Below are 25153 nucleotides of genomic sequence, written 5' to 3' on the forward strand. Positions count from 1 at the left end.
CGCCGCCGCCGCCGCGCGGGGCACGAGCCGCCGCCGCAGCCTTCGGCCGGCGCCCAGGTAGGACGGCGCGGGCGGGCGGCACCGGCACCGGCGGGACCCGGCCCGCCGCAGCGCCGACGGGCAGCGCATCGCGCCCCCCGACCGGCCCCGTTACAGCCCCACAGCGGAGCCCTGAACCGGCCCCGCTGCTCCCCCCGCTCTGCACCATCACCGGCCCCGCCGGAGCCCCACAACCGGCCCCGCTGCATCCCCGGTTCTGCCCCACAACCGGCCCCGCCGGAGCCCCACAACCGGCCCCGCTGCATCCCCGGTTCTGCCCCACAACCGGCCCCGCCGGAGCCCCACAACCGGCCCCGCTGCATCCCCGGCTCTGCCCCATCACCGGCCCCGCTGGAGCCCCACAACCGGCCCCGCTGCATCCCCAGCGCTGCCCCATCACCGGCCCCGCCGGAGCCCCACAACCGGCCCCGCTGCATCCCCGGCTCTGCCCCACAACCGGCCCCGCCGGAGCCCCACAACCGGCCCCGCTGCATCCCCAGCGCTGCCCCATCACCGGCCCCGCCGGAGCCCCACAACCGCCCCCCAGCACTGCAGCACATCCAGCCCCGCTGCACCCGGCAGCATCCCCGGCTCTGCCCCACAACCGGCCCCGCTGCTGCCCCGGCACTGCGGCACCACCAGCCCTGCTGCGTCCTGCAGCGTCCTCCCGCCCGGCCCCACTGCGCCCCACGGCGCTGCACCCTGCCCGGCCCCACTGCGCCCTGCAGCGTCCCCCTGCCCAGCCCCACAGCATCCCCCTGCCCGGCCCCACTGCGCCCTGCAGCGTCCCCCTGCCCAGCCCCACAGCATCCCCCTGCCTGGCCCCACTGCACCCTGCAGCGTCCCCTTGCCTGGTCCCGCTGCGCCCCACGGCGCTGCACCCTGCCCAGCCCCACTGCGCCCTGCAGCATCCTCCCGACTGGCCCCGCTGCGTCCCCCCAACCGGCCCCGCTGCGCCCCACAGCTCTGCGCAGAGGCCTGAGGCGCCCCAGGACCTGTCCCCCCCCCCTCGGCGGCGTCCCCGTCCCCACAGTGCCGGTGTCCGGGGGGTGGCGGGGGCACCGTGGGGACGGGGACACGGCTGCGGCCGGAGCTTTGTGTGGCTGCCAGGACCCGTCTCCCTGCATTCCCCCCCCCGTGAACACGTGTGTTTGTGTGTCCTCCTGTGTGCACACGTGTGTGCCTGCATCCCCCCGCGTCGCCCCCCTCCCCGCGCGAACGCGGCTCCCGACTCCCTGCTCTGTGCGTGTGCACATGCGTGGCCTCTGCATGCACACGCGTGGCCGGCCCCCCTCTCCATGCACGCGTGGATCCGTGTCCCCCGTGTGCACACGTGTGCCCAGACCCCCTCCATGCATGCGTGTATCTATGTTCCCCCACATAAACACATGTGCCCAGACCCATTACACGCACGGATCCGTGTCCTGCGTGTGCACACGCCTGCCCAGAGCCCGCACGCACACACACGCGTGTCTGTGTCCCCCCGCATGCACACGCATGCGTGTCTCTGCGCCCCCGCATGCCCGTCCCGGCGCCGCACACGCGTGCCCAGACCCCCCCCGGCGCGGGGGGCCGAGGGATCGGGGCCTGCGGCAGCTAATTGCCTTGGGGGGGGGGGGACGACGGGGGGGGGCCCCCCCGGCTGCTTATCCGCGGCCTTAAGAGCATAAGCTGCTGCCGCCGCTGCCGCGCGGGCCGGGCTCAGCGGTGAGCTGGGGGGGGGGCCGGGGCCCGAACGCCGGGGCCCCTGGGCTGGGGGGGGGCGCCAGGGTCCCCCGGGGGGGGGTTCCCCGGATGCCTGGGTCCCCTGGGGGGGGCATTCCCTGGATGCCTGGGTCCCCCGGGGGGGGGGTCCCGGACGCCTGGGCCCCCTGAGGCAGTACCCGGACGCCTGGGCGCCTGGCAGCGTGCGGCAGAGGGGGGGTTGCAGCCTCCTTCCCCCCCCCCCCCAATGCGCCATCCCCGGGCGGGCGCCGGCGCGGGGCTGCACCTGCGGGGAGGGGAAGGGAGGGGAGGGCAGGGAGGGGGACCGGGCCCGGACGCCTGGGCCCCCCGGCCGCCGCACCAGGCCCTCGGTGACGCCGGGGGGGGCCCGGGGGGGGGCGCAGGTGGCGGCGCCGCGGGAGGCCGGCGGGACCATGCTGTCGCCGACGGACTACGACAGCCTGGAGATCCAGCAGCAGTACAACGACATCAACAACCGGTGGGACGGCGCCGCCGACGAGTGGGACAACGAGAACAGCTCGGCCCGGCTCTTCGAGCGCTCCCGCATCAAGGCGCTCGCCGGTACGGGGGGGGGACGGGGGGGGACAGGACGGGATGCTGGGGCCGCACCGGGCGCGGGGGGGGGGTTGGACGGGGCCATGGCGCGGGGGGACAGGCGGCCCGGACGCCCGGGCCCCCCGCAGGGCCGTGGGGTTTGTGCCCCCCCATCCTCCCCCCCCCACCGGGGACCCAGGCGTCCGGGTGCTGCACGGGGCCCCGGCAAGGCCTGGGGGTGCCGCACACGCAGACGCATACACGTATGGACATGCACACGTACGCACATGGATGCAGATGCACACGCAGCCGCACGTATGCACATGTACCCACATGGACACGCACACGCAGACACACATGCAGACACGCACGCGCAGACACGCAGACACATGCCAACACGCACGGTGCGCACATGCAGACACGCAGACACGCACACGCAGACACACACACGCACACACCGACATGCATGGTGCGCACATGCAGACACACGCACACGCAGACACACGCAGACACGCACATGCACACGCCGACATGCACGGTACGCACACGCAGACATACACAGACACACGCAGACACACACACGCACAGGCCGACACGCACGGTGCGCACACGCAGACACACGCAGACACGCACATGCACAGGCTGACATGCACAGTGTGCACACGCAGACATACGCAGACACACGCCGACACGCACGGTGCGCACACGCACACGCAGACACGCACACGCACACGCACAGGCCGACACGCACGGTGCGCCGGAGCGGCCCAACCTGTTTTTATGTAAATGGCCCCAGCGCCTCCCTCGCCCGCCCCGGCGCTGCCAGAGCTCCCGGCTCCCCGGGCGCCCGCGTCCCCCCCGCGTCCCCCCCGCGCCGCCGCCGCCGTCCCCCCCCCCGCGCCGCCATGGCCTGCTGCGAGCCGGGGCCCCCCGAGCCCCCCGGCGGCCCCCAGCTCTCGCCGGCCGCCTTCGTCAACGCGGCCCAGTGCGGCAGCGTCCTCGAGGGCCGCTTCAAGCAGCTGCAAGGTGAGAGTGGGGCCCCCCCGGCCCCCCCCCCGGGACGGCGACGGGGACAGGGGCCCCCTGGGACCGGAACGGGGACCCCCGGCCCCCCCGGATCCCACCGGCTCCCTATGGGACCCCTCCAGGTGCCCCCTGTCCCCATGGGTCCCCTCCGGGTCCCCCCCAGACCACACGGCTCCCCCAGAGCCCTATAGGGTCCCTCTGTCCCTATAGGGCTCCCCGGACCCTGCAGGACCCTCCCAGGTCCGGTCCCCCCCCCAGTCGCTCTAGGTCTGCCCTGACCCTACGGATCTCCTCTGGGTCCCTCCTCTCCCTATAGGACTCTCCAGACCCTGCAGGTGCCCCCCAGGCCCTATAGGTTGCCCTTGGGTCCCTCCAGTCCCTATGGGGCTCCCCTGGGCCCCCCCCGGTTCGACCCTGCAGGTCCCCTATAGGTCTCCCAGGTCCTATAGGCTCCCCCTGGGGGACCCTATAGGTCTCCCTGGCACTATAGGTCCTCTCTGGGCCCCCCCGTCCCTATAGGGCTCCCCAGACCCTGCAGGTGCCCCCTGCTCCCCCCAGATCCCTGCTCCCTATGGGTCCCCCCGGGTCCCCCCAGGCCCTATAGGTCCCTCCCGGTTCCCACAGGGCTCCCTGCCCCCCCCCCGTCCCCCCTCCCGGTTCCCCACCCCCGAAACCGCCCCCTCCCCGTCCCGCCACCCCCGGACCCCGAAACCGGCACACCCAAACCCCGCCCTGCCCCCGCCCGCGGCACCCCCGCCCGGACGCCTGGGTCCCCCCCAGCCCGGTGACACCCCCGCGCCCGGACGCCGGGGTCCCCTCCCGCCCTGGAGGACGGGGCTGCAGGGGGAGCCCGGACGCCTGGGCCCCCCGCGGAGGGGCGGGAGCCGGGGGCCCGGACGCCTGGGCTCTCCCCAGCGCCGCTGGGGACACAGCTGGGATTACGGTGGCAGTAAACAGCCGGCCGGGTGCCAGCGCCAGGGGGGCCGCAGCCGCGTCCCGCTGCCCCGGGGCCCGGACGCCTGGGCCCTGCGCCCGGCAGCAGCAAGCGCAGCCCCGGGGCCGAGCGGGGCCGAGCGCCCGGTGTCGGGGCACAGCCGGGGCCTGGGGGCGTCGAGGACCCACGGCGTCGGGGGGCTGGGGGCATCGGGGGCCTAGGCGTCCGGGACCCACAGCACCCGGGACCCAGGTGTCCGGGGGCCCAGGCGTCCGGGACCCCGGCGCCCGGCCCCTCCCCTGCCCCCGGGGCCACGGTGTCGGCTGGACTCTGCTCCCGCCTCGGCCGGTGGCGCCGAGCAAACAGGGGCTGAGGGAGGAGCGGGACACCGGATTCCGGACCCTGGCCCGGCCCGGCCCTGCGCGTGCACACGCGTGCGCCCCGTGTCCCTGCTCTGCGGGTGCCGGCCCTGGGGGTGCACACGCGTGTGCCCCATGTCCCTGCTCCGCGGGTGCTGTCCCTGGGGGTGCACACGCGTGTGCCCCGTGTCCCTGCTCTGCAGGTGCCGGCCCTGGGGGTGCACACGCGTGTGCCCCATGTCCCTGCTCCGCGGGTGCTGTCCCTGGGGTGCACACGCGTGCGCACAGCACCCTGGTGCACGCCAGTCCCGTGTGTGCACATCCGTGTGCCGACCCTGTGTGGGCACGTGCACCTGGTGCCTGGCACACGCGTGTGCACCGTGTCCTAGTGCTTGTACCCTGCGTGTGGCACACGCGTGTGCACCATGCCCTGGTGCGTGCACGTGCACCCGGTGCCTGGCACACGTGTGTGTGCTGGCGCGCGCCGGCCCTGCCCTGCCCGTGCTTGTGCAACCGTGCCGGCATGCGCCCCGGCTGCGCACGCCCCTCCGCGCGCCCCCGGCCCCACGCGTGTGCGCCCCACGCACCCAACCCAGCGCGTCCAGCCCGCGGCAGCACCCGCGTGTGCGGGGCTGCGCCCTGCCGCGCCGCCCCCCCGGCCCCCCCCCGGCCCCAAAGCCTCTTAGCCGCTAATCCGGGGCCGGCGCTGGGAACCGGAGCCCCGTGTGCTGTTGCAGCGGCGCCCGGACGCCTGGGCCCCTGGGGCAGATGAAGCCCCCGGACCGTGTCCTGGCTGCGGGGGGGGGGGCGGGGGGGGGCTGCCTGGGGCGGACGAGGGTCTCCACAGCTGCCGGTCACTGCCGGAGTCTCCGGGGGTCCCTGGGTGTCTCTGGGAATCTCCGGGGGGTCTCCAGGGGTTCCCAAGTATCCCCAGCGGTCTGGGGGTCTCCGGGGGTCCTGGAGGTCCCTGGGTGTCTCGGGGTTCCCAGGGGTCTCTGAGGGTCTCTGGAGGTCCTGGGTGTCTCCAGGGGTCCCTGGGGGTCTTGGGGGTCTCCAAGGGTTCCTAGGGGTTCCCGGGGGTCTCCAGGGATCCCTGGATGCCTCCCACGGATCTTCAGGAGTCTCTAGGGGTTCCTGGGGTCCCTGGGGGTCTCCAGGAGTTGCTAGGGGTCCCTGGGGGTCTCCGGGAGTCCCGGGGTGTCTCTAGGGGGGTCGTCAGGGGTCTCCGGGTGTCCCTGTGTGTCTCCAGGGGTCCCTGGGGGTCTTGGGGGTCTCCAAGGGATCCTAGGGGTTCCTGGGGGTCTCTGGGGATCCCTGGATGTCTTCCAGGGATCTTCAGGGGTCTGTGGGGGTCCCTGGGGTCTCTGGGGGTCTCCAGGAGTTCCTGGGATTCCCTGGGGGTCTCCGAGGTTCCTGAGGGTCTCCAGGAATCCCTGGATGTCTCCCAGGGGTCTTCAGGGGTTTCTGGGTGTCCCTGGGGGTCTCCAGGGGTCCCGGGGTGTCTCCGGGGGGGTCGTCAGGGGTCTCCGGGTCTCTCTGGGTGTCTCTGGGGGTCCCTGGGAGTCTCCGGGGGTCCCGGGGTGTCTCCGGGGGGGTCATCAGGGGTCTCCGGGTCTCTCTGGGTGTCTCTGGGGGTCCCTGGGAGTCTCCGGGGGTCCCGGGGTGTCTCCAGGGGGGTCATCAGGGGTCTCCGGGTCTCTCTGGGTGTCTCCGGGGGTCCCTGGGGGTGCCGGAGCCCCCGTTCACCGCCCGCGGCGCCCCGCAGACGAGCGCGAGGCCGTGCAGAAGAAAACCTTCACCAAGTGGGTGAACTCGCACCTGGCCCGGGTGACCTGCCGCATCGGCGACCTCTACGCGGACCTGCGGGACGGCCGCATGCTGCTGCGCCTCCTCGAGGTGCTCTCGGGCGAGCAGCTGGTGAGTGTCCGGGGGGGCCCCGGCGTCCCCTCCCGCGGGGCCCCGGCGTCCGGGCGCCCCTTGACCCGGCCCCTGCCCTCGCCCAGCCCAAGCCCACCAAGGGCCGGATGCGGATCCACTGCCTGGAGAACGTGGACAAGGCGCTGCAGTTCCTCAAGGAGCAGCGGGTGCACCTGGAGAACATGGGCTCCCACGACATCGTGGACGGCAACCACCGCCTCACCCTCGGCCTCATCTGGACCATCATCCTCCGCTTCCAGGTACCGCCCCGTGGGGGACCTGCACCCGCCGGGGGGTGCCAGCACCCACCGTGGGGTCCCTGCGCCTGCCGTGGGCTCCCTGCACCCGCCATGGGGTCCCTGCACCTGCCATGGGGTCCCTGCACCCGCCGTGGGCTCCCTGCACCCTCTGTGGGTCGTGAACCCCCTTGGAGCACCTTGTGCCGGCCCTGGCCCCCCTCCCCGGCACCCACCGCCCCCGGGCCCTGGGGCGACCCTGGCTCCGCTCATCACCCCGTGTCACCCGCCCAGATCCAGGACATCAGCGTGGAGACGGAGGACAACAAGGAGAAGAAGTCGGCCAAGGACGCGCTGCTGCTGTGGTGCCAGATGAAGACGGCGGGGTAAGCGCCGGGGCTGGGGCAGGTGCCGGAGCCAGGGCGGGTGCTGGTGCCAGTGCCGGGGGCCCCCGCCAGCCCTCACCCCGCCGCCTTGCAGCTACCAGAACGTGAACGTGCACAACTTCACCACGAGCTGGCGAGACGGGCTGGCCTTCAACGCCATCATCCACAAGCACAGGTCAGCACGGCCGTGGGGTGACATCCCCGCGCGGCACAGGGTGACGTCCCCGCGCGGCGCATGGCACGGGGTGACGTCCCCGCGCGGCACGGGGTGACCCCTCTCCCCCGCCGCCAGGCCGGACCTCATCGACATCGACACGCTGCGGCGCTGCAACGCGCACTACAACCTGCAAAACGCCTTCAACGTGGCGGAGCGGGAGCTCGGCCTCACGAAGCTGCTGGACCCCGAAGGTGGGGGGCTGCGGGGGGCGGCCCCGGGGGGCAGCCGCGGGGGGCCGCCAGCCCCGTCTCACCCCGCTCTCTCCCTCGCGCAGACGTCAACGTGGACCAGCCTGATGAGAAGTCCATCATCACCTACGTGGCCACCTTCTACCACTACTTCTCCAAGATGAAGGCGCTGGCGGTGGAGGGGAAGCGCATCGGGAAGGTGACGGGGGCCCGGCACGCCGGGGGCGGATGGACGGAGGGACGGATGGACAGAGGGACGGACGGAGGGAGGGAGGAGCGAGGAGCTGGACGGGTGGGTGGGCTGACAGACGGACGTGCAGATGGGTGGAGGCGCAGATGAGGACGTCTGGAAGGGCAGATGGGCACCGAGGAGGCCGGGGCCGGGGCGGTGGCAGGTCAGACAGACAGAGGGACGGACGGGGGTGATGCCGCACGCCCCCAGGTGCTGGACGCGGCCATCGAGGCGGAGCAGCTGGTGGAGAAGTACGAGACGCTGGCGTCGGACCTGCTGCAGTGGATCGAGCAGACCATCGTGACGCTCAACGACCGGCAGCTGGCCAACTCGCTGGGCGGCGTGCAGAACCAGCTGCAGGCCTTCAACACCTACCGCACCGTGGAGAAGCCCCCCAAGTGAGACCCCCGCCCCATCCCCGCCGCCCCCCCCCCCCGCCCGCCGCCGGGGGCCGCGTGGGGCTCAGCGCCGCGGCTCTGCCCCGCCAGGTTCACCGAGAAGGGCAACCTGGAGGTGCTGCTCTTCACCATCCAGAGCCGCATGCGGGCCAACAACCAGAAGGCGTACGTGCCGCGCGACGGCAAGCTCATCTCCGACATCAACAAGGTGCGGGGGGCTGGCGGGGGGCGGCGGGGGGTGGTGGGGGGGCTGTGTGCTCACGGCAGCGGCCTCCCCGCAGGCCTGGGAGCGGCTGGAGAAGGCCGAGCACGAGCGGGAGCTGGCGCTGCGCAACGAGCTCATCCGGCAGGAGAAGCTGGAGCAGCTGGCGGCTCGCTTCGACCGCAAGGCGGCCATGCGGGAGACCTGGCTCAGCGAGAACCAGCGCCTCGTGTCCCAGGTGCAGCCCCACCGGACGGGGGGGGGGGCCCAGGCGTCCGGGGGGGCCCAGGCTTCCCCCCGCCCCGCTCACCCCTCGTCGCCCCGCTCCAGGACAACTTCGGCCTGGACATGTCGGCGGTGGAGGCGGCGGTGCGGAAGCACGAGGCCATCGAGACGGACATCGTGGCCTACAGCGAGCGGGTGCAGGCGGTGAGCGCGGTGGCGGCCGAGCTGGAGGCCGAGCGCTACCACGACATCCGCCGCGTCCTGGCGCGCCGCAACAACGTGGCCCGGCTCTGGGACTTCCTGCGGCAGCTGGTGGCCGCCCGCCGCGAGCGCCTGCTGCTCCACCTGGAGCTGCAGAAGATGCTGCAGGACCTGGCGCACCTCATGGACTGGATGGAGGAGATGAAGGTGGGCGCTGGGGGCGGCTGCGCGGGGCGGATGCCGCCGGCGCGGTGCGGCGCGGCGCGGCGCGGCCCTCACGGCCGCTCTCCCCCCTTCCCCAGGGCCGGCTGCAGTCGCAGGATTTCGGCAAGCACCTGCACGGGGTGGACGACCTGCTGCAGATCCACGCGCTGGTGGAGGCCGACATCGCGGCGCAGGCCGAGCGGGTGCGGGCGGTGAGCGCCGCGGCGCAGCGCTTCGCCGGGCCCGGCGACGGTGAGTGCGGCCGGCGGGGGGCGACCCCGGATCCGGCTCCGGCTCCGACCCCGGCGCTGCCCCCTCACGGCCCCCCCGGACCCCACAGGCTACCGGCCCTGCGAGCCGCAGCTGGTGCGGGAGCGGGTGGAGACGCTGGAGCTGCGCTACCGGGAGCTGGCGGAGCTGGCGGGGCGGCGGCGGGCCAAGCTGGAGGAGTCGCGGCGCCTCTGGAAGTTCTTCTGGGACGTGGGCGAGGAGGAGGCCTGGATGCGGGAGCAGGAGCAGATCCTGTCGTCGGAGGACGTGGGCCGAGACCTGACGAGCTCGCTGCGCCTCCTCAGCAAGCACAACGCCTTCCGGGACGAGATGAGCGGGCGCGCGGGGCCGCTGCAGCAGGCGGTGGCCCGGGGCCAGGCGCTGGTGCGCGAGGGCCACTTCGGGGCCCTGCAGGTGGGCGAGCGCCTCCGGGAGATCGAGGGCCGCTGGCAGCACCTGGAGGCGCTGGCGGCCGAGCGGCAGCGGCGCCTGCGCGAGGCCGCCAGCCTCTGCCAGTTCCAGGCGGACGCCGACGACGTGGAGGCCTGGCTGGAGGACGCCCTGCGCCTGGCGTCCAGCCCGGAGCTGGGCCACGACGAATACTCCACGCAGAGCCTGGCCAAGAAGCACAAGGAGGTGGAGGAGGAGGTGCACAACCACCGCCCCGCCATCGCCGCCCTGCACGAGCAGGCGCGGGCCCTGCCGCCCGCCTTCGCTGCCGCCCCCGGCGTCGCCGGCCGCCTGCCCGCCGTCGAGCGCCGCTACCAGGAGCTGGCGGCGCTGGCCGAGCGCCGGCGGCAGCACCTGCAGGACGCCCTCAGCCTCTACACCATGCTGAGCGAGGCTGACGCCTGCGGGCTCTGGGTGGGCGAGAAGGAGCAGTGGCTCCACGCCATGCTCATCCCCGACAAGCTGGAGGACCTGGAGGTGGTGCAGCAGCGGTGAGCGCGGCGCCTCGGCCCCCCCCAGCCGCCGCTGCCGCTGCCACGGCGCCGGCTGCCCCTGCTCCCCGTCCCGGCCGCGCTGAGCCCCCTTCTATCCGCCCCCCGCGTCGCCACCCCACAGGTTCGAGACGCTGGAGCCGGAGATGAACAACCTGGCGTCCCGCGTGGCCGCCGTCAACCGCGTCGCCGCCCAGCTCCTGGACACCGACCAGCGCAACAGGGAGAGCATCCAGGCCACGCGGGAGCAGCTCAACGCCAGGTGGGCAGCGGGGTGCTCCGGGCAGGGCGATGCCGTGGGCAGCAGGATGCTCTGGGCAGCGGGACACAGCAGGCAGGGCAATGTTGTGGGCAGCGCAATGCCGTAGGCAGCAAGATGCTGCAGGCAGGGAGGGGTGCTCCAGGCAGGGACAATCCCAGCAGGGAGGGACAATCCAGGCAGGATGCTCCGGGCAGGGTTGCTCTGGGCAGGATGCTCTAGATGCAGAGGGATGCTCCAGGCAGGGAGGAACAGTCCAGACACGATGCTCTGGATGCAGAAGGTTGCTCCAGGCAGGAATGTTCCAGGCAGGCAGGGATGCTCCAGGCAGGATGTTCCAGATGTGGAGTGTTGCTCCAGGCAAGGTTGCTCCCGACACAGAGGCTTGCTCCGGGCAGGGTTGCTCCAGGCAAAATGCTCCAGATGCAGAGGGTTGCTCCGGGCAGGATGCTCTGAACGCGGAGGGTTGCTCCAGGCAGAGTTGCTCCAGACACGGAGGGTTGCTCCGGGCAGAATGCTCCGGAGGCGGAGGGTTGCTCTGGGCAGAGTTGCTCTGAGCAGGGTTGCTCCGGGCAGGATGCTCCGGACGCAGAGGGTTGCTCTGGGCAGGATGCTCCGGGCAGGGCCACCGCGGCTCCAGCCTGACCCCGCTGCCTCGCAGGTGGGAACGTTTCCGGGCGCTGGCCGACCAGAAGAAGGACGCGCTGACGTCGGCCCTGAACATCCAGAACTACTACCTGGAGTGCAACGAGACCACGTCCTGGATGCGGGAGAAGACCAAGGTGATCGAGTCGACGCAGGGGCTGGGGAACGACCTGGCCGGCGTCATGGCCCTGCAGCGCAAGCTGTCGGGCATGGAGCGCGACCTGGAAGCCATCCAGGGCAAGGTGCGGGACCTGCGGGCCGAGGCGGAGAAGCTGGCGGCCGAGCACCCGGAGCAGGCGCCCCCCATCCTGGCCCGGCTCTCGGCCATCGAGGCCGTGTGGGCCGAGCTGTGCCGCAGCCTGCGGCAGCGCGAGGAGTCGCTGGGCGAGGCCAGCAAGCTGCAGGGCTTCCTGCGCGACCTGGCCAGCTTCCAGGCCTGGCTGTCCCGCACCCAGACGGCCGTGGCCTCCGAGGACGTGCCGGCCACGCTGGCCGAGGCCGAGCGGCTGCTGAGCCAGCACGAGAGCATCCGCAAGGAGATCGCGCACTACGGCGACGACTACCAGAGCACGCGGGCCGTGGGCCGGGAGGTGACGCAGGGCCAGACAGACGCCCAGCACCTCTTCCTGCAGCAGCGCCTCGAGGCCCTCGACACCGGCTGGGAGGAGCTGGGCCAGATGTGGGAGAACCGCCACCACCTCCTCTCCCAAGCCTACGCCTTCCAGCTCTTCCTTCGCGACACCAAGCAGGTCGAGGGCGTCCTCAGCACCCAGGTGAGGAGCCGGGGCGGGCGGAAGGGGACGCCGGCGCCCGGTGGGGCCGCGGTGACGCCCCCGGCTCGCCTCCCCCCCTGCCCGCCCAGGAATACGCCCTGTCGCACACGGAGATGCCCAGCACGCTGCAGGGAGCCGAGGCGTCCATCAAGAAGCACGAGGACTTCATGGCCACCATGGACGCCAACGGGGAGCGCGTGCAGGGGCTGGTGGCCGCGGGGCGCAAGCTGGTGGCGGAGGGCAGCGTCCACGCCGACAAGGCGCAGGAGACCGTGGACTCGGTGGAGAGCAGGTGAGGCCCCCGCACACGGCCCAGCCCCGGGGCGCCCACGTTCCCCTGCCCGGCCTCACCCTCGCACCCTCGTCGCAGGCACAAGAGGAACCGGGAGGCGGCCCAGGAGCTCCTGGGGCGCCTGCGGGACAACTGGGAGCTGCAGCGGTTCCTGCAGGACGGCCAGGAGGTGAGCGCAGGCTGCGGGATGGAGCGGGATGGGGCGGGATGGGATGGGATGGGGCCAGGCGTCACGGCCCTCCGCTCTGCTCCTCTCCCGGCAGCTCACGCTCTGGATCAACGAGAAGATGCTGACGGCGCAGGACATGTCCTACGACGAGGCCCGCAACCTGCACACCAAGTGGCAGAAGCACCAGGCGTTCATGGCCGAGCTGGCGTCCAACAAGGACTGGCTGGACAAGATCGATAAGGTGGGGCCGGGCGCGAGGCCGGGGGGGCCGGGACCCCACCGCCGCCGCCGCCCTGCTGACGCCCGCGTCCCCACCAGGAGGGCCGCCAGCTGGGGACGGAGAAGCCGGAGCTGGGGACGGTGGTCACGGAGAAGCTGGAGGCGCTGCACCGGCTCTGGGACGAGCTGGAGTCGACCACCAAGACCAAAGCCCAGTGCCTGTTCGACGCCAACCGCGCCGAGCTCTTCGCCCAGTCCTGCTCGGCGCTGGAGGCCTGGCTGGCCGGCGTGCGGGCCCAGCTGCAGTCCGATGACTACGGCAAGGACCTCACCAGCGTCAACATCCTGCTCAAGAAGCAGCAGGTGAGTGCGGCGCCGGTGGGTGTGCGGGGCTGGGAAACGCGGGGCTGGCGGGTGCGTGGGGCCGGGAAACGCGGGGCCGGCGGGTGCGCGGCGGCGCTCCCGCGCTCACCCGCTGCCTTGCGCTCCGGGCGCAGATGCTGGAGAACCAGATGGACGTGCGGGAGAAGGAGGTGGAGGCGATCCGGGCGCAGGCGCTGGCCCTCAGCCAGGAGGACGCCAACACGGCCGAGGTGGAGGGGCAGTTCCGGGCCGTGGAGGAGAAATTCCGGGGGCTCCGGGGGCCGCTCCGCGAGCGCTGCCACAAGCTCCTGGCCTCCAAGGAGGAGCACCAGTTCAACCGCGACCTGGAGGACGAGATCGTGAGTCGGATCCCCGAACCCGGGAGAGAACCGGGGGCTCCAGTGCCCCCCCACCGGGGACCCAGGCGTCCGGGTGTCCCTGACCCCCCCCACTTTGTGCCTGCAGCTGTGGGTGAAGGAGCGCAGACCCCTGGCAGTGTCCACGGACCACGGCAAGGACCTGCCCTCCGTGCAGCTCCTGATAAAGAAGAACCAGGTGGGCGGCAGCGGGGGCGGCCGGGGGGGTCCCGCCGGAGCCGAACGGCCCCGGGACGCCCACGGCCCCCCCTCCCCGTGTACCCCCAGACGCTGCAGAAGGAGCTGCAGGGCCACGAGCCGCGGGTGGAAGAGCTGCTGGGGCGGCGCGCGGGGCTGGCGCGACCCGCCGAGCGGGTGACGGAGCTGCGCGAGGCCTGGCAGGAGCTGCGGCTCCAGGCAGAGCAGCGGCACCGGCGCCTGGAGCAGGCTCACGCCGCCCAGCAGTTCTACTTCGACGCCGCCGAGGCCGAGGCCTGGATGGGCGAGCAGGAGCTGCACATGATGTCCCAGGAGAAGGCCAAGGTGAGGCCGGAGCGGCGGGGAGCCGGGGGGGGGCCGGGACGCCCCCGTGCCGGCGCCCCTGAGCTGCGGCGCCGCTCCCCTCCGCAGGACGAGCTCAGCGCCCAGGCCATGGTGAGCAAGCACCTGGTGCTGGAGCAGGCGCTGCGGGACTACGCGCACACCGTGCACCAGCTCTCCACGCAGAGCCGCGAGCTGGTGGCCAGCGGGCACCCCGAGAGGTCAGTGCTGTCCCCGTGCCGGCGCGCGGCGTGCCGCGGGGACCGGGGCGTCCTGGTGCCGCGTCCCGTCCCCATGCACACACGCGTTGTGCCACGGGGATGGGGTGTCTCTGTTCCGTCCCCGTGCACACACACATCGTGCTGCAGGGATGGGGTGTCTCCGTCCCGTCCCCGTGCACACGCACGTCGCCCCATCCCGTCCCCTCCCCGTGCCGCCGTGCCTCCCACTGCGAGCGCCGGGCGCCTCCGTGCCTGCCGTGGCGGGTGACGCGCGGCCATGCCCGCAGCGAGCGGCTGACGCTGCGCCAGGGCCAGGTGGACAAGCTCTACGCCAGCCTGAAGGAGCTGGCAGAAGAGCGCCGGGCCAAGCTGCAGGAGCACCAGCGCCTCTGCCAGCTCAAGCGCGATGTCGACGACCTGGAGCAGTGGATCTCGGAGCGCGAGGTGGTGGCCGCCTCCCACGAGCTGGGCCAGGACTATGAGCACGTCACGGTGTGTCTCGCCAGCGGCGGTGGCGGGAGCCACAGCGGGGGCCCCCCGCTGTCCCGGCATCCCAACGTGGCCCCTCTCCGTGTCCCACCCACAGATGCTGCGGGACAAGTTCCGGGAGTTCTCGCGGGACACGAGCAGCATTGGGCAGGAGCGCGTGGACGGCGTCAACGGGCTGGCGGACGCGCTGATCGCCGCGGGGCACTCAGAGAACGCCACCGTGGCCGAGTGGAAGGACGGGCTCAACGAGGCCTGGGCCGACCTGCTGGAGCTCATCGACACGCGCTCGCAGATGCTGGCGGCCTCCTACGAGCTGCACCGCTTCTACCACGACGCCCGCGAGACCCTCACCCAGGTGCAGCACAAGCAGAAGCAGCTGCCTGACGAGGTGGGCCGCGACCTCAACACGGCCGAGGCCATGCAGCGCATGCACACCGCCTACGAGCACGACATCCAGGCCCTGAGCGCGCAGGTGAGCGCCGCGCCGCAGCGCAGCGGGGGACCACGGCACTGCACGGCAGGGGGACCGCGGTGCGGTGCAGCACGGCACGGCACAGCGTAGGAAAGTGCAGCCCGGCGCAGCCCGTCTCAGGCGCCGTCGGCCCGCAGGTGCGGCAGGTGCAGGAGGACGCCTCGCGGCTGGAGAAGGCCTACGCTGGGGAGAAGGCCGACGACATCCGGCGGCACGAGCGGGCCGTGAGCGAGGCCTGGGCCGAGCTGCGCAGCAGCAGCCAGGGCCGCCGGCGCCTGCTGCTCGACACCGTCGACAAGTTCCGCTTCTTCCGCACCGTGCGCGACCTCATGCTCTGGATGGACGGCGTCTGCCTGCAGATCGAGGGGCAGGAGAGGCCGCGGTGAGGGGGCGGCCGCGGGGGGGCCGTGGGGGCGCGGGGGGGCCCCTGTCGCCTGACACCCCCCCCCTCCCCGCCCGCCCCCCGCGCAGGGACGTGTCCTCGGCCGACCTCGTCATCAAGAACCACCAGGGCATCAAGGCGGAGGTGGAGGCGCGGACCGACAGCTTCAACGCCTGCGTGGCCACGGGCACCGCGCTGCTCGACAAGGGCCACTACGCCTCCGACAAGGTGGGGCCTGCGCCACCCCCGCCCCTGTGTCCCCGTGTCCCCGTCCCCCCCGGGCCATCCCGTCCCCTATCCCTGTGGCTCCCGCATGGCCCCGTCCCCATCCTGTCCCCATCCTGTCCCCATCCTGTCCCCCTGTCCCCGCCTGCCCTGGGCCATCCCGTCCCCTGTCCCCGTGGCTCCCATGCCATCCTGTCCCCCTGTCCCTGTCCCCATCCTCCTGTCCCCACCTGCCCTGGGCCATCCCGTCCCCTGTCCCCGTGGCTCCCGCATGGCCCTGTCCCCCCTGTCCCCATCCTGTCCCCCTGTCCCCGCCTGCCCTGGGCCATCCCGTCCCCTGTCCCCGTGGCTCCCATGCCATCCTGTCCCCCTGTCCCTGTCCCCATCCTCCTGTCCCCACCTGCCCTGGGCCATCCCATCCCCTGTCCCCATGGCTCCCGTGCCATCCTGTCCCCCTGTCCCTGTCCCCGTCCTCCTGTCCCTGCAGGTCCCCCAGGCCCCACACTGTCCTGTCCCCCTTGTTCCCGTGTGGCCCCCCATCCCTGTGGCCCCCCGTCCCTGTGTCCCCCTGTCCCTGTGTCCCCCCGTCCCCACGCTCACCCCTCCGTGCTCAGATTTCAGAGAAGCTGTCGCAGCTGCAGGAGCGGCGCCGGGACATCGGCGAGCGCTGGAAGGAGAAGATGGACTGGCTGCAGATCGGTGAGCACCGGGGGGGGAAACCGGCCGCCGGGGCCCCCCCGGGGCGGGCGGGCTGGCAGGGGGCGGATGGGGCCGCCCAGACGCCTGGGCCCACGCCGCCGCTGCCGTGCCCGCAGTGGCGGAGGTGCTGATGTTCGGGCGGGACGCCAGCATGGCCGAGGCCTGGCTCGCCAGCCAGGAGCCCATCGTGCGCTCGGCGGAGCTGGGCGGCAGCGTGGCCGAGGTGGAGAACCTCATCAAGCGGCACGAGGGCTTCCAGAAGGCGGCCGCCGCCTGGGAGGAGCGCTTCGTGGCGCTGGAGCGGCTCACCACGGTGAGGGGGGCCGGGGGGGCCGGGCGCTGAGCCCCCGCGCACTCGCCGCACGCGGCCCCGCACTGACCGCCCCCCTCCCCGTCTGTCCGTCCGTCTGTCTGGGCAGCTGGAGGAGAAGGAGCGCCGGCGGCGGGAGGAGGAGGAGGCAAGGAAGAGGCGGCCACCCACACCCCCGCTGCCGGCGCCTGAGGCCGCGGGAGCCCCCCCGGCGCCCCCCGGCGCCCCCAACGGCCTGGGGCCGGGAGAGCCGCACAGGTGAGGGACGGGGCCTGGGGCCACGGGGGGGGGACATGGGGGTCTGGGGGACACAGGGGGGCTTGGGGGTCATGTGGGGACATGGGGGTCCTGGGGGGAGATGGGGGGGGACAGCAGGGGCTTGGGGGTGTCCCAGGAATGGGGGGACACAGGGGACATGGGGGTCCTGGGGGGGGGTTGGGGGACAGAGCTAGTTCTGGGGGGAAATGGAGGGGGGACATGGGGGTCCTGGGGAAAGGGGGCACATGGGGGGGACACAGGGGCCGGGGGGGGCCTTGCCCCAGCCCACCCTGCGGCTCCCCCCCAGGGCCCCGGCCCCGCAGAGCCGCCTGCCCGAGGCGCCGGCCGTGAACGGGATCTGCCCTGACGCCGCCAGCCCCCAGGTAACCTCCCCCCCCCCCCGGGGCAGCACCCGGACTCCTGGGCCCGTGTCATCCCCCCCCCACTGCCGAGGGGGCCCTGGACACCTGGGTCCCCCCCCCGACCGCCCCCGCTGTGCCCCCGCAGGTGCCGGGGGGGCCTCTGGCCAACGGGGCGCGGGAGCGGGGCCCCGGTGCGGGGGGGTCGCCCCGGGGGCGGCCGCGGGGGGCGCCGGCCCCTGCCCCGGCCCCCGCGGCCACGCTGCCCCCCCGGGCGCCCCCCGCCCCCGAGAGCCTCGAGGGCAGCCTCTGCCGCAAGCAGGAGATGGAGGCCCAGGGCAAGAAGGCGGCCAACAGGTGAGGCCCCGCCCCCCGGGCAGGGGACATGCCCCCGGTGACACGCCCCCCTATAGGCTCCACCCCTGGGCCACCCCCTGACACCCCGCCCACAGGACCTGCCCCTGCAGACCTGCCCTCAGAGGCCCCGCCCCTGGGATGAGCCCCCCATAGGCCCCGCCCCTGGACATGCCCCCTGGTCCCAACCCTTCTCAGACACACCCCATAAGCCCCGCCCCTTGCAGACAGGGTGGCTGCAGGCCACGCCCCTTGCAGCACCTGGCCCCACCCATGGGGGCACACCCATCACAGGCCACGCCCCCATACAACCATGCCTAGCCACGCCCAAGAGCCACATCTCCTCACCCTGGCCACGCCCCCTTCCTTCCAGCCCCTCCCTTAAAGGGGCAACGCCCCTAGGGCAGACCAGGCCCCCCAGCTCCTGCCCCAGTGGGGCCACATTGTCCCTCCCCAGGTCTCGGTGTCCCCCCCCCCAGCTCTGTGTCCCCCCCCCCTCGGCTTCACATCCCCCCCCGGCTCTGTGCCCCCCCCATGGCTCCACGTCCCTTCCTACGGCTCCACATCCCCCCCCCACAGCTCTGTATCCCCCCCCCCCATGGCTCCACATCCCTTCCCACTGGTCCATGTCCCCCCCCCGGCTCCACAACCCCCCCCCCTCCGGCTCCGAGCCTCCCCCCGGCTCGGTGCCCCCCCCGAGCCGCCAGTGCCGGTGCCCACGGCAGGTCGTGGCAGAACGTGTACTGCGTGCTGCGCCGCGGCAGCCTGGCCTTCTACAAGGACGCCAAGAACGCCGGCCTGGGGGCGCCCTACCACGGCGAGGCGCCCGCCGGGCTCCAGGGCGCCCAGTGCAGCGTCGCCCTCGACTACAAGAAGCGCAAACACGTCTTCAAGCTGGGGTAGGGCCGGGGGCGGTGGGGGGGCGCCGGGGGGGCCGCGGGGCGCCGGGGCTGAGCCGCGTGTCCCTCCCGCAGGCTGAGCGACGGCAAGGAGTACCTCTTCCAGGCCAAGGACGAGGTGAGGGCTGGCCCAACACGCGTGTGCACGGCTGGGCGGACACACGTGTGCGCACACACGCAGCTGTGGCCACGCAAACACGCCGGTGCCCCTGGCCCCCCACGCATGACCCGGCGGTGGCCGCGTGTCCCCGCAGGCCGAGATGAGCACCTGGGTGCGGGTGATCCACGCGGCGGCGGGCGGCGGCGGCCCGGAGGCGGCGGAGGCGGCGCCAGCGGGCGGCAAGGGCATGACGCGGGCCATGAGCATGCCGCCAGTGCCGCCGGCCGGCGCCGCCGAGGGCCCCGGGCCGCTGCGCGCCCGCGACGGCAAGGACAAGGAGCGCGAGAAACGCTTCAGCTTCTTCAAGAAGAACAAATAGGCGGCGCCGGGGGGGGGACGCGCGGGACGGAGGGACGCGGCGGGACGGGGCCGCAGGGGGCTCCGTAGCCGGCCCCGGCGTCCGGCCGTCCTGCCCCGCGTCCCGGTGACGTCCCTGCGCTTGCCCGCGCGCCAGCTCCCGCCGGCACCCCAATAAAGAGCCCGTGTAGAGACGCCGGCCCCGAGCCCTGCTGCTGCTGGGGGGGATGGGATGGGAATCGGGATGGGATGCGATAGGGATGGGGATGGGGACGGGGATTGGATGGGATGGGGACAGGCAGCCCCATGGATGTGCAACGCAGGGGGAGGATCTGCCCCACCAGATCCCAAAGGATCCCCCCCCCAGTGACCCTTGCTGTGTCCCAACGGATGCCCTCGGCCCCTTACTAGATCCCTGCAGATCCTCCCAGTGACCCACACTGAAGCCCCAATGGATATCTTAATTCCCATCACTGGATCCCAGTGGATTCCCCCCAGTAATCCCTGCTAGGTGGCAGTGGATCCCTTCACCCCCCCCACAAGCCCCCAAAGGATCCCCTCATTTCCCACCCCACTAGATCCCAGTGGATCCCCTCATCACCACCACCAGGTCCCAATGGATCCTCTCACCACCCCCACCCCCACTAGATCCCAGTGGATCACCCCAGCGCCCCCCCCCCAGCCAGGCTGCTCTGGCGACCCCTCCTCAGCTGGGAATGGTTTGCTCCAGCTCCCCCCCCCCGCGGCCCCAGTGGATCGTTCCGCAGGCCGCTCGCCACGCCCTCCTCCCTCTCGCGCGCCTGTGATTGGCTCCGATGGGATCGTGGGCGGGGCGAGAGCCCGGGGCCACCGCAGGCGGAGGCGGTGCCGCCCACCCCTCCTCGGCTCAGGGCCCCGCCCCGCCGGCGCTCGACGGACAGCGTCGCCAGCCAATGGCAGCGGGAGGGCGGGGCCGAGCCGCGCAGCGTCGCCGCCATTTTGTGAGGCTCGAGCGGCGGGCAGGGGCGCAGGTGGGGGCGGGGCTGCGGTGGCGCCGGTACCGGCGGGCTGGGGGCGGGGGGCCGGTTGCCCATGGGGTGGTCTGTTTGGGGGGGGGGGTTGTCCCGTAGGCCCGGGGGTGAGCGGGGGGGGGGGGGGGCTCTGGCGGCGCGGCCTGGCCGGCGGTTCGGTGGGGGCGGAGGGCAGGGCCCTGTTGGGGGTTTTGGGGAGGGGATCTGGGGGGGTGGAGGGGTTTGGGGGGGTCCATAGGGCCTATGGGGCAGGGAGCGCGGGGGGTTTGGGGTCAGTACCCCAGTACAAGCGGTGCTGTGGGGGGGCCGGGCCCCCGCTCGTCGCAGGGCTGCGTTTTGGGAGCCGGGGGGTGGAGGGGGGGGCCGGGGGGTGGGGGGTTACGGCGGCACTGCCGCCCCCCCCCCCCCCACAAAGCACCCCCAACCCGCCCCCCTGCCGGCGCAGGCTTGACCAAGATGGTGAAGCTGTTCATCGGGAACCTGCCGCGGGAGGCGACGGAGCAGGAGATCCGCTCGCTCTTCGAGCAGTACGGCAAGGTGCTGGAGTGCGACATCATCAAGAACTACGGCTTCGTGCACATCGAGGACAAGACGGCGGCCGAAGACGCCATCCGCAACCTGCACCACCACAAGCTGCACGGCGTCTGCATCAACGTGGAGGCCAGCAAGAACAAGAGCAAGGCCTCCACCAAGCTGCACGTGGGCAACATCAGCCCCACCTGCACCAACCTGGAGCTGCGGGCCAAGTTCGAGGAGTACGGCCCCGTCATCGAGTGCGACATCGTCAAGGACTATGCCTTTGTGCACATGGAGCGGGCGGAGGACGCGGTGGAGGCCATCCGCGGCCTGGACAACACTGAGTTCCAAGGTGAAACGTGAACCGGGGCCGCTGCAGCCTTTGCCGGGAGTAGGTAGCGCCAGGCTGTGCCCCGAGGAAGCGGGTCAGGCGTAAATCCGCCGGGAGCAGGGCCGGGGCAGAGCACCTGCCTTCGGACGCAGCCTCATCTTTGAGCGGGTTCGCTTCGGGGCTGTGCCCCCAGGGTGCAAATTTGCCGGGGAGGCCAGGGAACGGGAGGAATCCCGGTTTTCTATTCTAGGTAAACACTTCCAGTCCTTTTGGGCTTAGGCTGAGGCCTTTGAAGAGCTTTGGGAGCATCTTCGTCCCTGATCAGCTCCTTGGGAAGAGGCAGGGCTCCGGGCAGGATGCCGGCACTCCCGGCTGGGGAGCAGGGAAGGGGGAAGATCAAACCTTATTTCTGCGAGTGCTTAAAACCGCAGGCTGCTAAAGGGGAGCCCTTCCGCGAGCCGTTGAAGGCGGCCTGCCAGGCGGGCCGGGGGCCTGGCCTGCCTTTCCTCTGCGCTTGAATTAAGTGCAAATGTTTTTTTTCCCCGTATTGCAGCTCTGCTTGTGCCCCGCAGCACCGATGTGGCGCACCCGTTTCTTTCACAAGCCAAGACGAGCAGGTTAGGTCCTAACCGTGGTGGCTGTTTTCCTTTCCATAAGGAAGGTGCTAGGAGACTGGGCGCTCTTCCTCCTCCTCCTTCTCCCTTTCCATCTCTTGATGCACATTTCCAGGCCTTCGCCTGACTCTTGACGACCTGAGACGGGCGACGGGACAAGCAGCGCGTTACGGGCTGAGGGATCCCGCGGCTTTGCCGCATGTTGCCTTCCCTGTGCCAACGCTCTGCTGTTAGCACAGATTTCCTTAGCCAGCGATCTCTTCTCCTTAGCCAGTGTCTGGGTCTCTTCTGTAGCCGACAAGCTAATTCAGCAGCTCGGTAGAGCGTCCGGATTTCTACACGTAGCAAGAATTGGCTTCTTTATCAGTTGAGCTTTGGCCCCAAGCAGACAGTCGCACCCTGCTCGGCTGCAGCGGTGAAAAGCCGCCTTCTTCCCAGTGCAGCGAGGTCGGGCACCGTCGCAGGACGTGGGTGCGGGGTGGCCTTCCCCTCCGGAGGGGGTTTGTCCCCTCCGCCTCGCAAACACCGGCCTCATCTGGGTTAGCGGGCGAGACGTCAGGTTGGCGCGGGACCCGTGGAGCAGGCGGGACCCGCTGGCGCCCGGGTTCTCCCTTTGGAAGGGCTCTTTTCCCAGCAGCTCTCTTCTCTTCTCGTGCCACGCTCAAGGCGCCTTCGGCAGGCGGATTCCTGCCCGAGCCTGGCCTGCTCTGGGGCAGTTGTCAGACATGGCGTGTTCCTCCGAGCGGCAGCGCGCTGGCAGTGTTTCTGCTGTGCCGAGCATGGTGCAAGGACCGGAACGAAGTTTGCAGCCAGCGAAGCCGCGGAGGCCATTCAGAGCGTAGGGAAAGGGCTCGCTAGTGAGCTGGCTAATAAGCTAGTAGACTGGGCTGAGTGCTCCCGCAGCGTGGCTGAAATGCCAGAGCGGGACTCCGCGCTCCCTTTACGCCCTGTGAAGAGCGGACTGTCGCCACGCAGCTTTGGCTGGAGGACAGGACAGTCGGGGGCTCACGCGGTGACTCCGACCCGGCGCCGAGCCCGCTCCGAGCAGCCGGCCCAGGGCCGCAGGCCGGCAGAGCCCGTCCCAGGGCTGCCGGCACGGGGAGCGCGCAGGTCTTGCGGGCGGTTGCACCCTGCGCCGCAGCCCCGTCCCCGCCGCCGTGCTTCCTGGTAAGTGGGTTTGCTCTTTGCCGGAACGCGGCTCCGCCTCGAGCCGGGAGCGGTCTGCTCGCGCGTTCCTCCCGCGCCAGCGCCGGCTTCCTTTCCCAGCGGTAATTTCTAGCGTTGCAGAAAGCGAGGAGCTCTCAGTGTGGATTTCAGCCGGCTGCTGGGGGGAAATGCAGTCGGCTCTGTCCTCATGTTTGAATTATTGTGCTCTGTTTTTATAACGAATGTTTTGGTGTGGCCTCAGTTAATTATAGCAACCCTTCTTGCGTCTGTTTCTTAAAGGCAAGCGGATGCGCGTGCAGTTGTCCACGAGTCGGCTCAGGACCGCGCCCGGGATGGGAGACAAGAGCGGCTGCTACCGGTGCGGGAAGGAAGGGCACTGGTCTAAAGAGTGTCCGGTAGATCGCCCGGGGCAAGTGGCTGACTTTACCGAGGCCTATAATGAGCAGTACGGAGCGGTGCGCACTCCCTACCCCGCGGGCTATGGGGAGACCATGTATTACGATGACGGGTATGGCGGAATGGTCGACTACTACAAGCGCTACCGCGTGAGGTCCTATGCGACGGCCTCTGCATACGACGCCTATGCAGAGCAGACCATGGCCCAGTACTCGCAGTACGCGCAGTACTCCCAAGTGCAGTCCACGGCCATGGCCGCCACCACAGCCATGGCCAGTCGCATCCCCACCACCCTAGACCCGTACGATAGAGCTCTGCTGCCGACCCCGGGAGCGGCAGCCGCCGTGGCCGCCGCCGCCACCGCGGCCGCGGCGGCCGCCTCCTCCACCTATTACACCCGGGATAGAAGCCCCCTGCGCCGCACGGCAGCCGCGGCCACCACCGTCGGAGAGGCGTACACTTACGATCGTAGTCAGCTGTCGCCGGTCTCGTCGGTCGCTCGGGCCTCCCTCTACGACATGCAGCGGTTCGGGCGCGACGCATACGCGGACAGGGCGCGGTACTCTGCCTTTTGAGTCGGAGGTGAGAGCGTGCTCAGGTGCAGTTCGCGGGCGCTTGTCCGTTTTCCTGGGGCCGGTGCGTTGCAACAGGCTCTGTGCGCGGGGCTGTGTGGGGCTCCGTGGCGATGAGCGCCGGGAGCAAGCGCCCTACGCGCGCTAAGCCCGGATACGCTGGTCGAGCATCTAAGCTGTGACTCCTGCTCGGAGCCGAGACGAAGGTAAAGGCCCCGACCTAGGACGGGCCCCTTCCGAGGCCGGGAGCAGGTGTTAACCGCAGACGCCGGGCGCTGAGTTCACGAACACCGGGGAGTTTCCACGCTCTCCGCCGGGCGAGCGGGTGCCTCGCTCACGCGGCGGCGGCGCTCCTTGCTTTCAGGAAGCCGGGCGGACTCCTGGGGGGGCACGCGCCCTCCGCGCGCGGGAGCCCGGGGCACGGCCCGCGCTCTTGCAGGGTGGACGCTCGTCTCCAGGCCTCTGAACCGACTGTGCTTTTCTCTTTCAGGTAAGATTATTTGCGGCTGGACGTCGGGTTCCTGTTGCACGTGAAATCCGTATCACGCGTGTCAAACTGTGCCGGGCTTCAAAGCAAACCTATTGCAGCTAATGAATTTGTTCCTAATGGACACTTCAGCTTCTTCATAGTCTAGCGAGGAGTAACTTAACTTCCCCCCTTTTTTATTTTTTTATATTTTTTCAGGAATTGCTTTGAATTAGTTTTGTGGCCTGTGTTTCTCTGGCAGCAGCCCTTCCCTCACCCGACTGCCCTTCTTCCTTGCTGCTTCCTAGCCCCAGGCCGCCCCTAGCTGGTCTAGGCTCAGGTTTTGCGCTAGCGTAGCCACAGTACGAGCTTCGCTTCTCTGCTTCCCCTTTGGAGTCGCGCTTGGAGCTGCTCTCTTCCTCCGCAGTTTGCTCTGTAGCTTCCCCTTCTTTTATTTTATTTTTTTTAAAGAACGTGTTTATTTTTTAAAGGGTGAATAATCAGTCTTAACTTTTTAATACTAAATAATGTAGCTTACTTGATACCGCTAAGCACTGCTCCCTTGCGCCCAGCCTGCGTCGCACCATCCGCGCGGAAAAGATGACATTATGTTCGGAACGTAACCTGTGATTCTCCTCTCTGAAGCTGAGCGTCGCTTGAGCGCTCTTTCCAGTAAAATAAACTCTCCAACAGCTACGAATTGGTGTCTGTGTGGGTGACGGGGGGGTGTTTTCACGCTTCGCGCCCCAATTCCCGTTAAAATGAGCCGCTTCTCCGTCCAGGGAGGGGAAGCCCGTGGCTGGGGGCTGTGGAGGGGATGAGGTGCTTTTGGCCTACGCCGGCCGTGCGGGCCCTGAGCGGGCAGCCCTGTATCCCCACCGCTCCCAAAACACTCAGCTGCTCCAAATAAAGCCTGGGGAGGGAGCCCAGGGGCGTCTCGGCAAGCGAAAGGCTGCGGCGGAAGCAGGGTGCAGGCAGACGTCAGAGCCGCCACGGCTTTTCCCAGCGCCACGTGAGGCCCCTTGGCCGGAGCCTCGGGGGGGGGATCGGATGCTCGCGCCAATAAACTGCAAGGATCAGCGGGAGCGAGACCTGTGCAGGGCTGC

At 71.1% G+C, this 25153-nt stretch overlaps 2 protein-coding genes across 4 annotated transcripts; both read left to right on the plus strand.

The window, feature by feature from the left end:
• The first annotated feature begins 1 nt into the window (after position 1).
• SPTBN2 (spectrin beta, non-erythrocytic 2) lies at positions 2-19169 on the plus strand. 2 transcript variants are annotated; one of them, XM_067314755.1, is made up of 36 exons: positions 2-57; positions 2148-2325; positions 6383-6534; positions 6621-6794; positions 7065-7156; positions 7251-7331; positions 7449-7564; positions 7648-7760; positions 8004-8191; positions 8282-8399; positions 8473-8631; positions 8724-9026; positions 9122-9275; positions 9364-10234; positions 10359-10496; positions 11155-11911; positions 12001-12203; positions 12282-12372; positions 12467-12613; positions 12691-12954; positions 13089-13313; positions 13420-13509; positions 13599-13853; positions 13941-14071; positions 14359-14563; positions 14658-15032; positions 15170-15414; positions 15504-15642; positions 16254-16338; positions 16455-16651; positions 16758-16906; positions 17214-17289; positions 17414-17622; positions 18345-18518; positions 18594-18636; positions 18773-19169. In XM_067314755.1, the coding sequence occupies exons 2-36, from the start codon at positions 2178-2180 to the stop codon at positions 18995-18997; spliced, it is 7092 nt and encodes a 2363-aa protein (XP_067170856.1). In that variant the 5' UTR covers positions 2-57; positions 2148-2177; the 3' UTR covers positions 18998-19169. The 2 variants fall into 2 exon arrangements, with proteins under 2 accessions (XP_067170856.1, XP_067170857.1); XM_067314756.1 differs by lacking the exons at positions 2-57; positions 2148-2325 and adding an exon at positions 3199-3324.
• A 763-nt stretch (positions 19170-19932) lies between these two features.
• LOC106497028 (RNA-binding protein 4B-like) lies at positions 19933-24743 on the plus strand. Of its 2 annotated transcripts, XM_067314807.1 has the most exons (4): positions 19933-19985; positions 20431-20853; positions 22893-23591; positions 24072-24743. In XM_067314807.1, exons 2-3 carry the CDS (start codon positions 20442-20444, stop codon positions 23582-23584), a joined length of 1104 nt encoding a protein of 367 aa, XP_067170908.1. In that variant the 5' UTR covers positions 19933-19985; positions 20431-20441; the 3' UTR covers positions 23585-23591; positions 24072-24743. The 2 variants fall into 2 exon arrangements, with proteins under 2 accessions (XP_067170908.1, XP_067170909.1); XM_067314808.1 differs by lacking the exon at positions 19933-19985.
• Positions 24744-25153: the final 410 nt, after the last annotated feature.

This window comes from Apteryx mantelli, chromosome 37 (assembly GCF_036417845.1).
Source record: "Apteryx mantelli isolate bAptMan1 chromosome 37, bAptMan1.hap1, whole genome shotgun sequence".
Classification (NCBI taxonomy): domain Eukaryota; kingdom Metazoa; phylum Chordata; class Aves; order Apterygiformes; family Apterygidae; genus Apteryx; species Apteryx mantelli.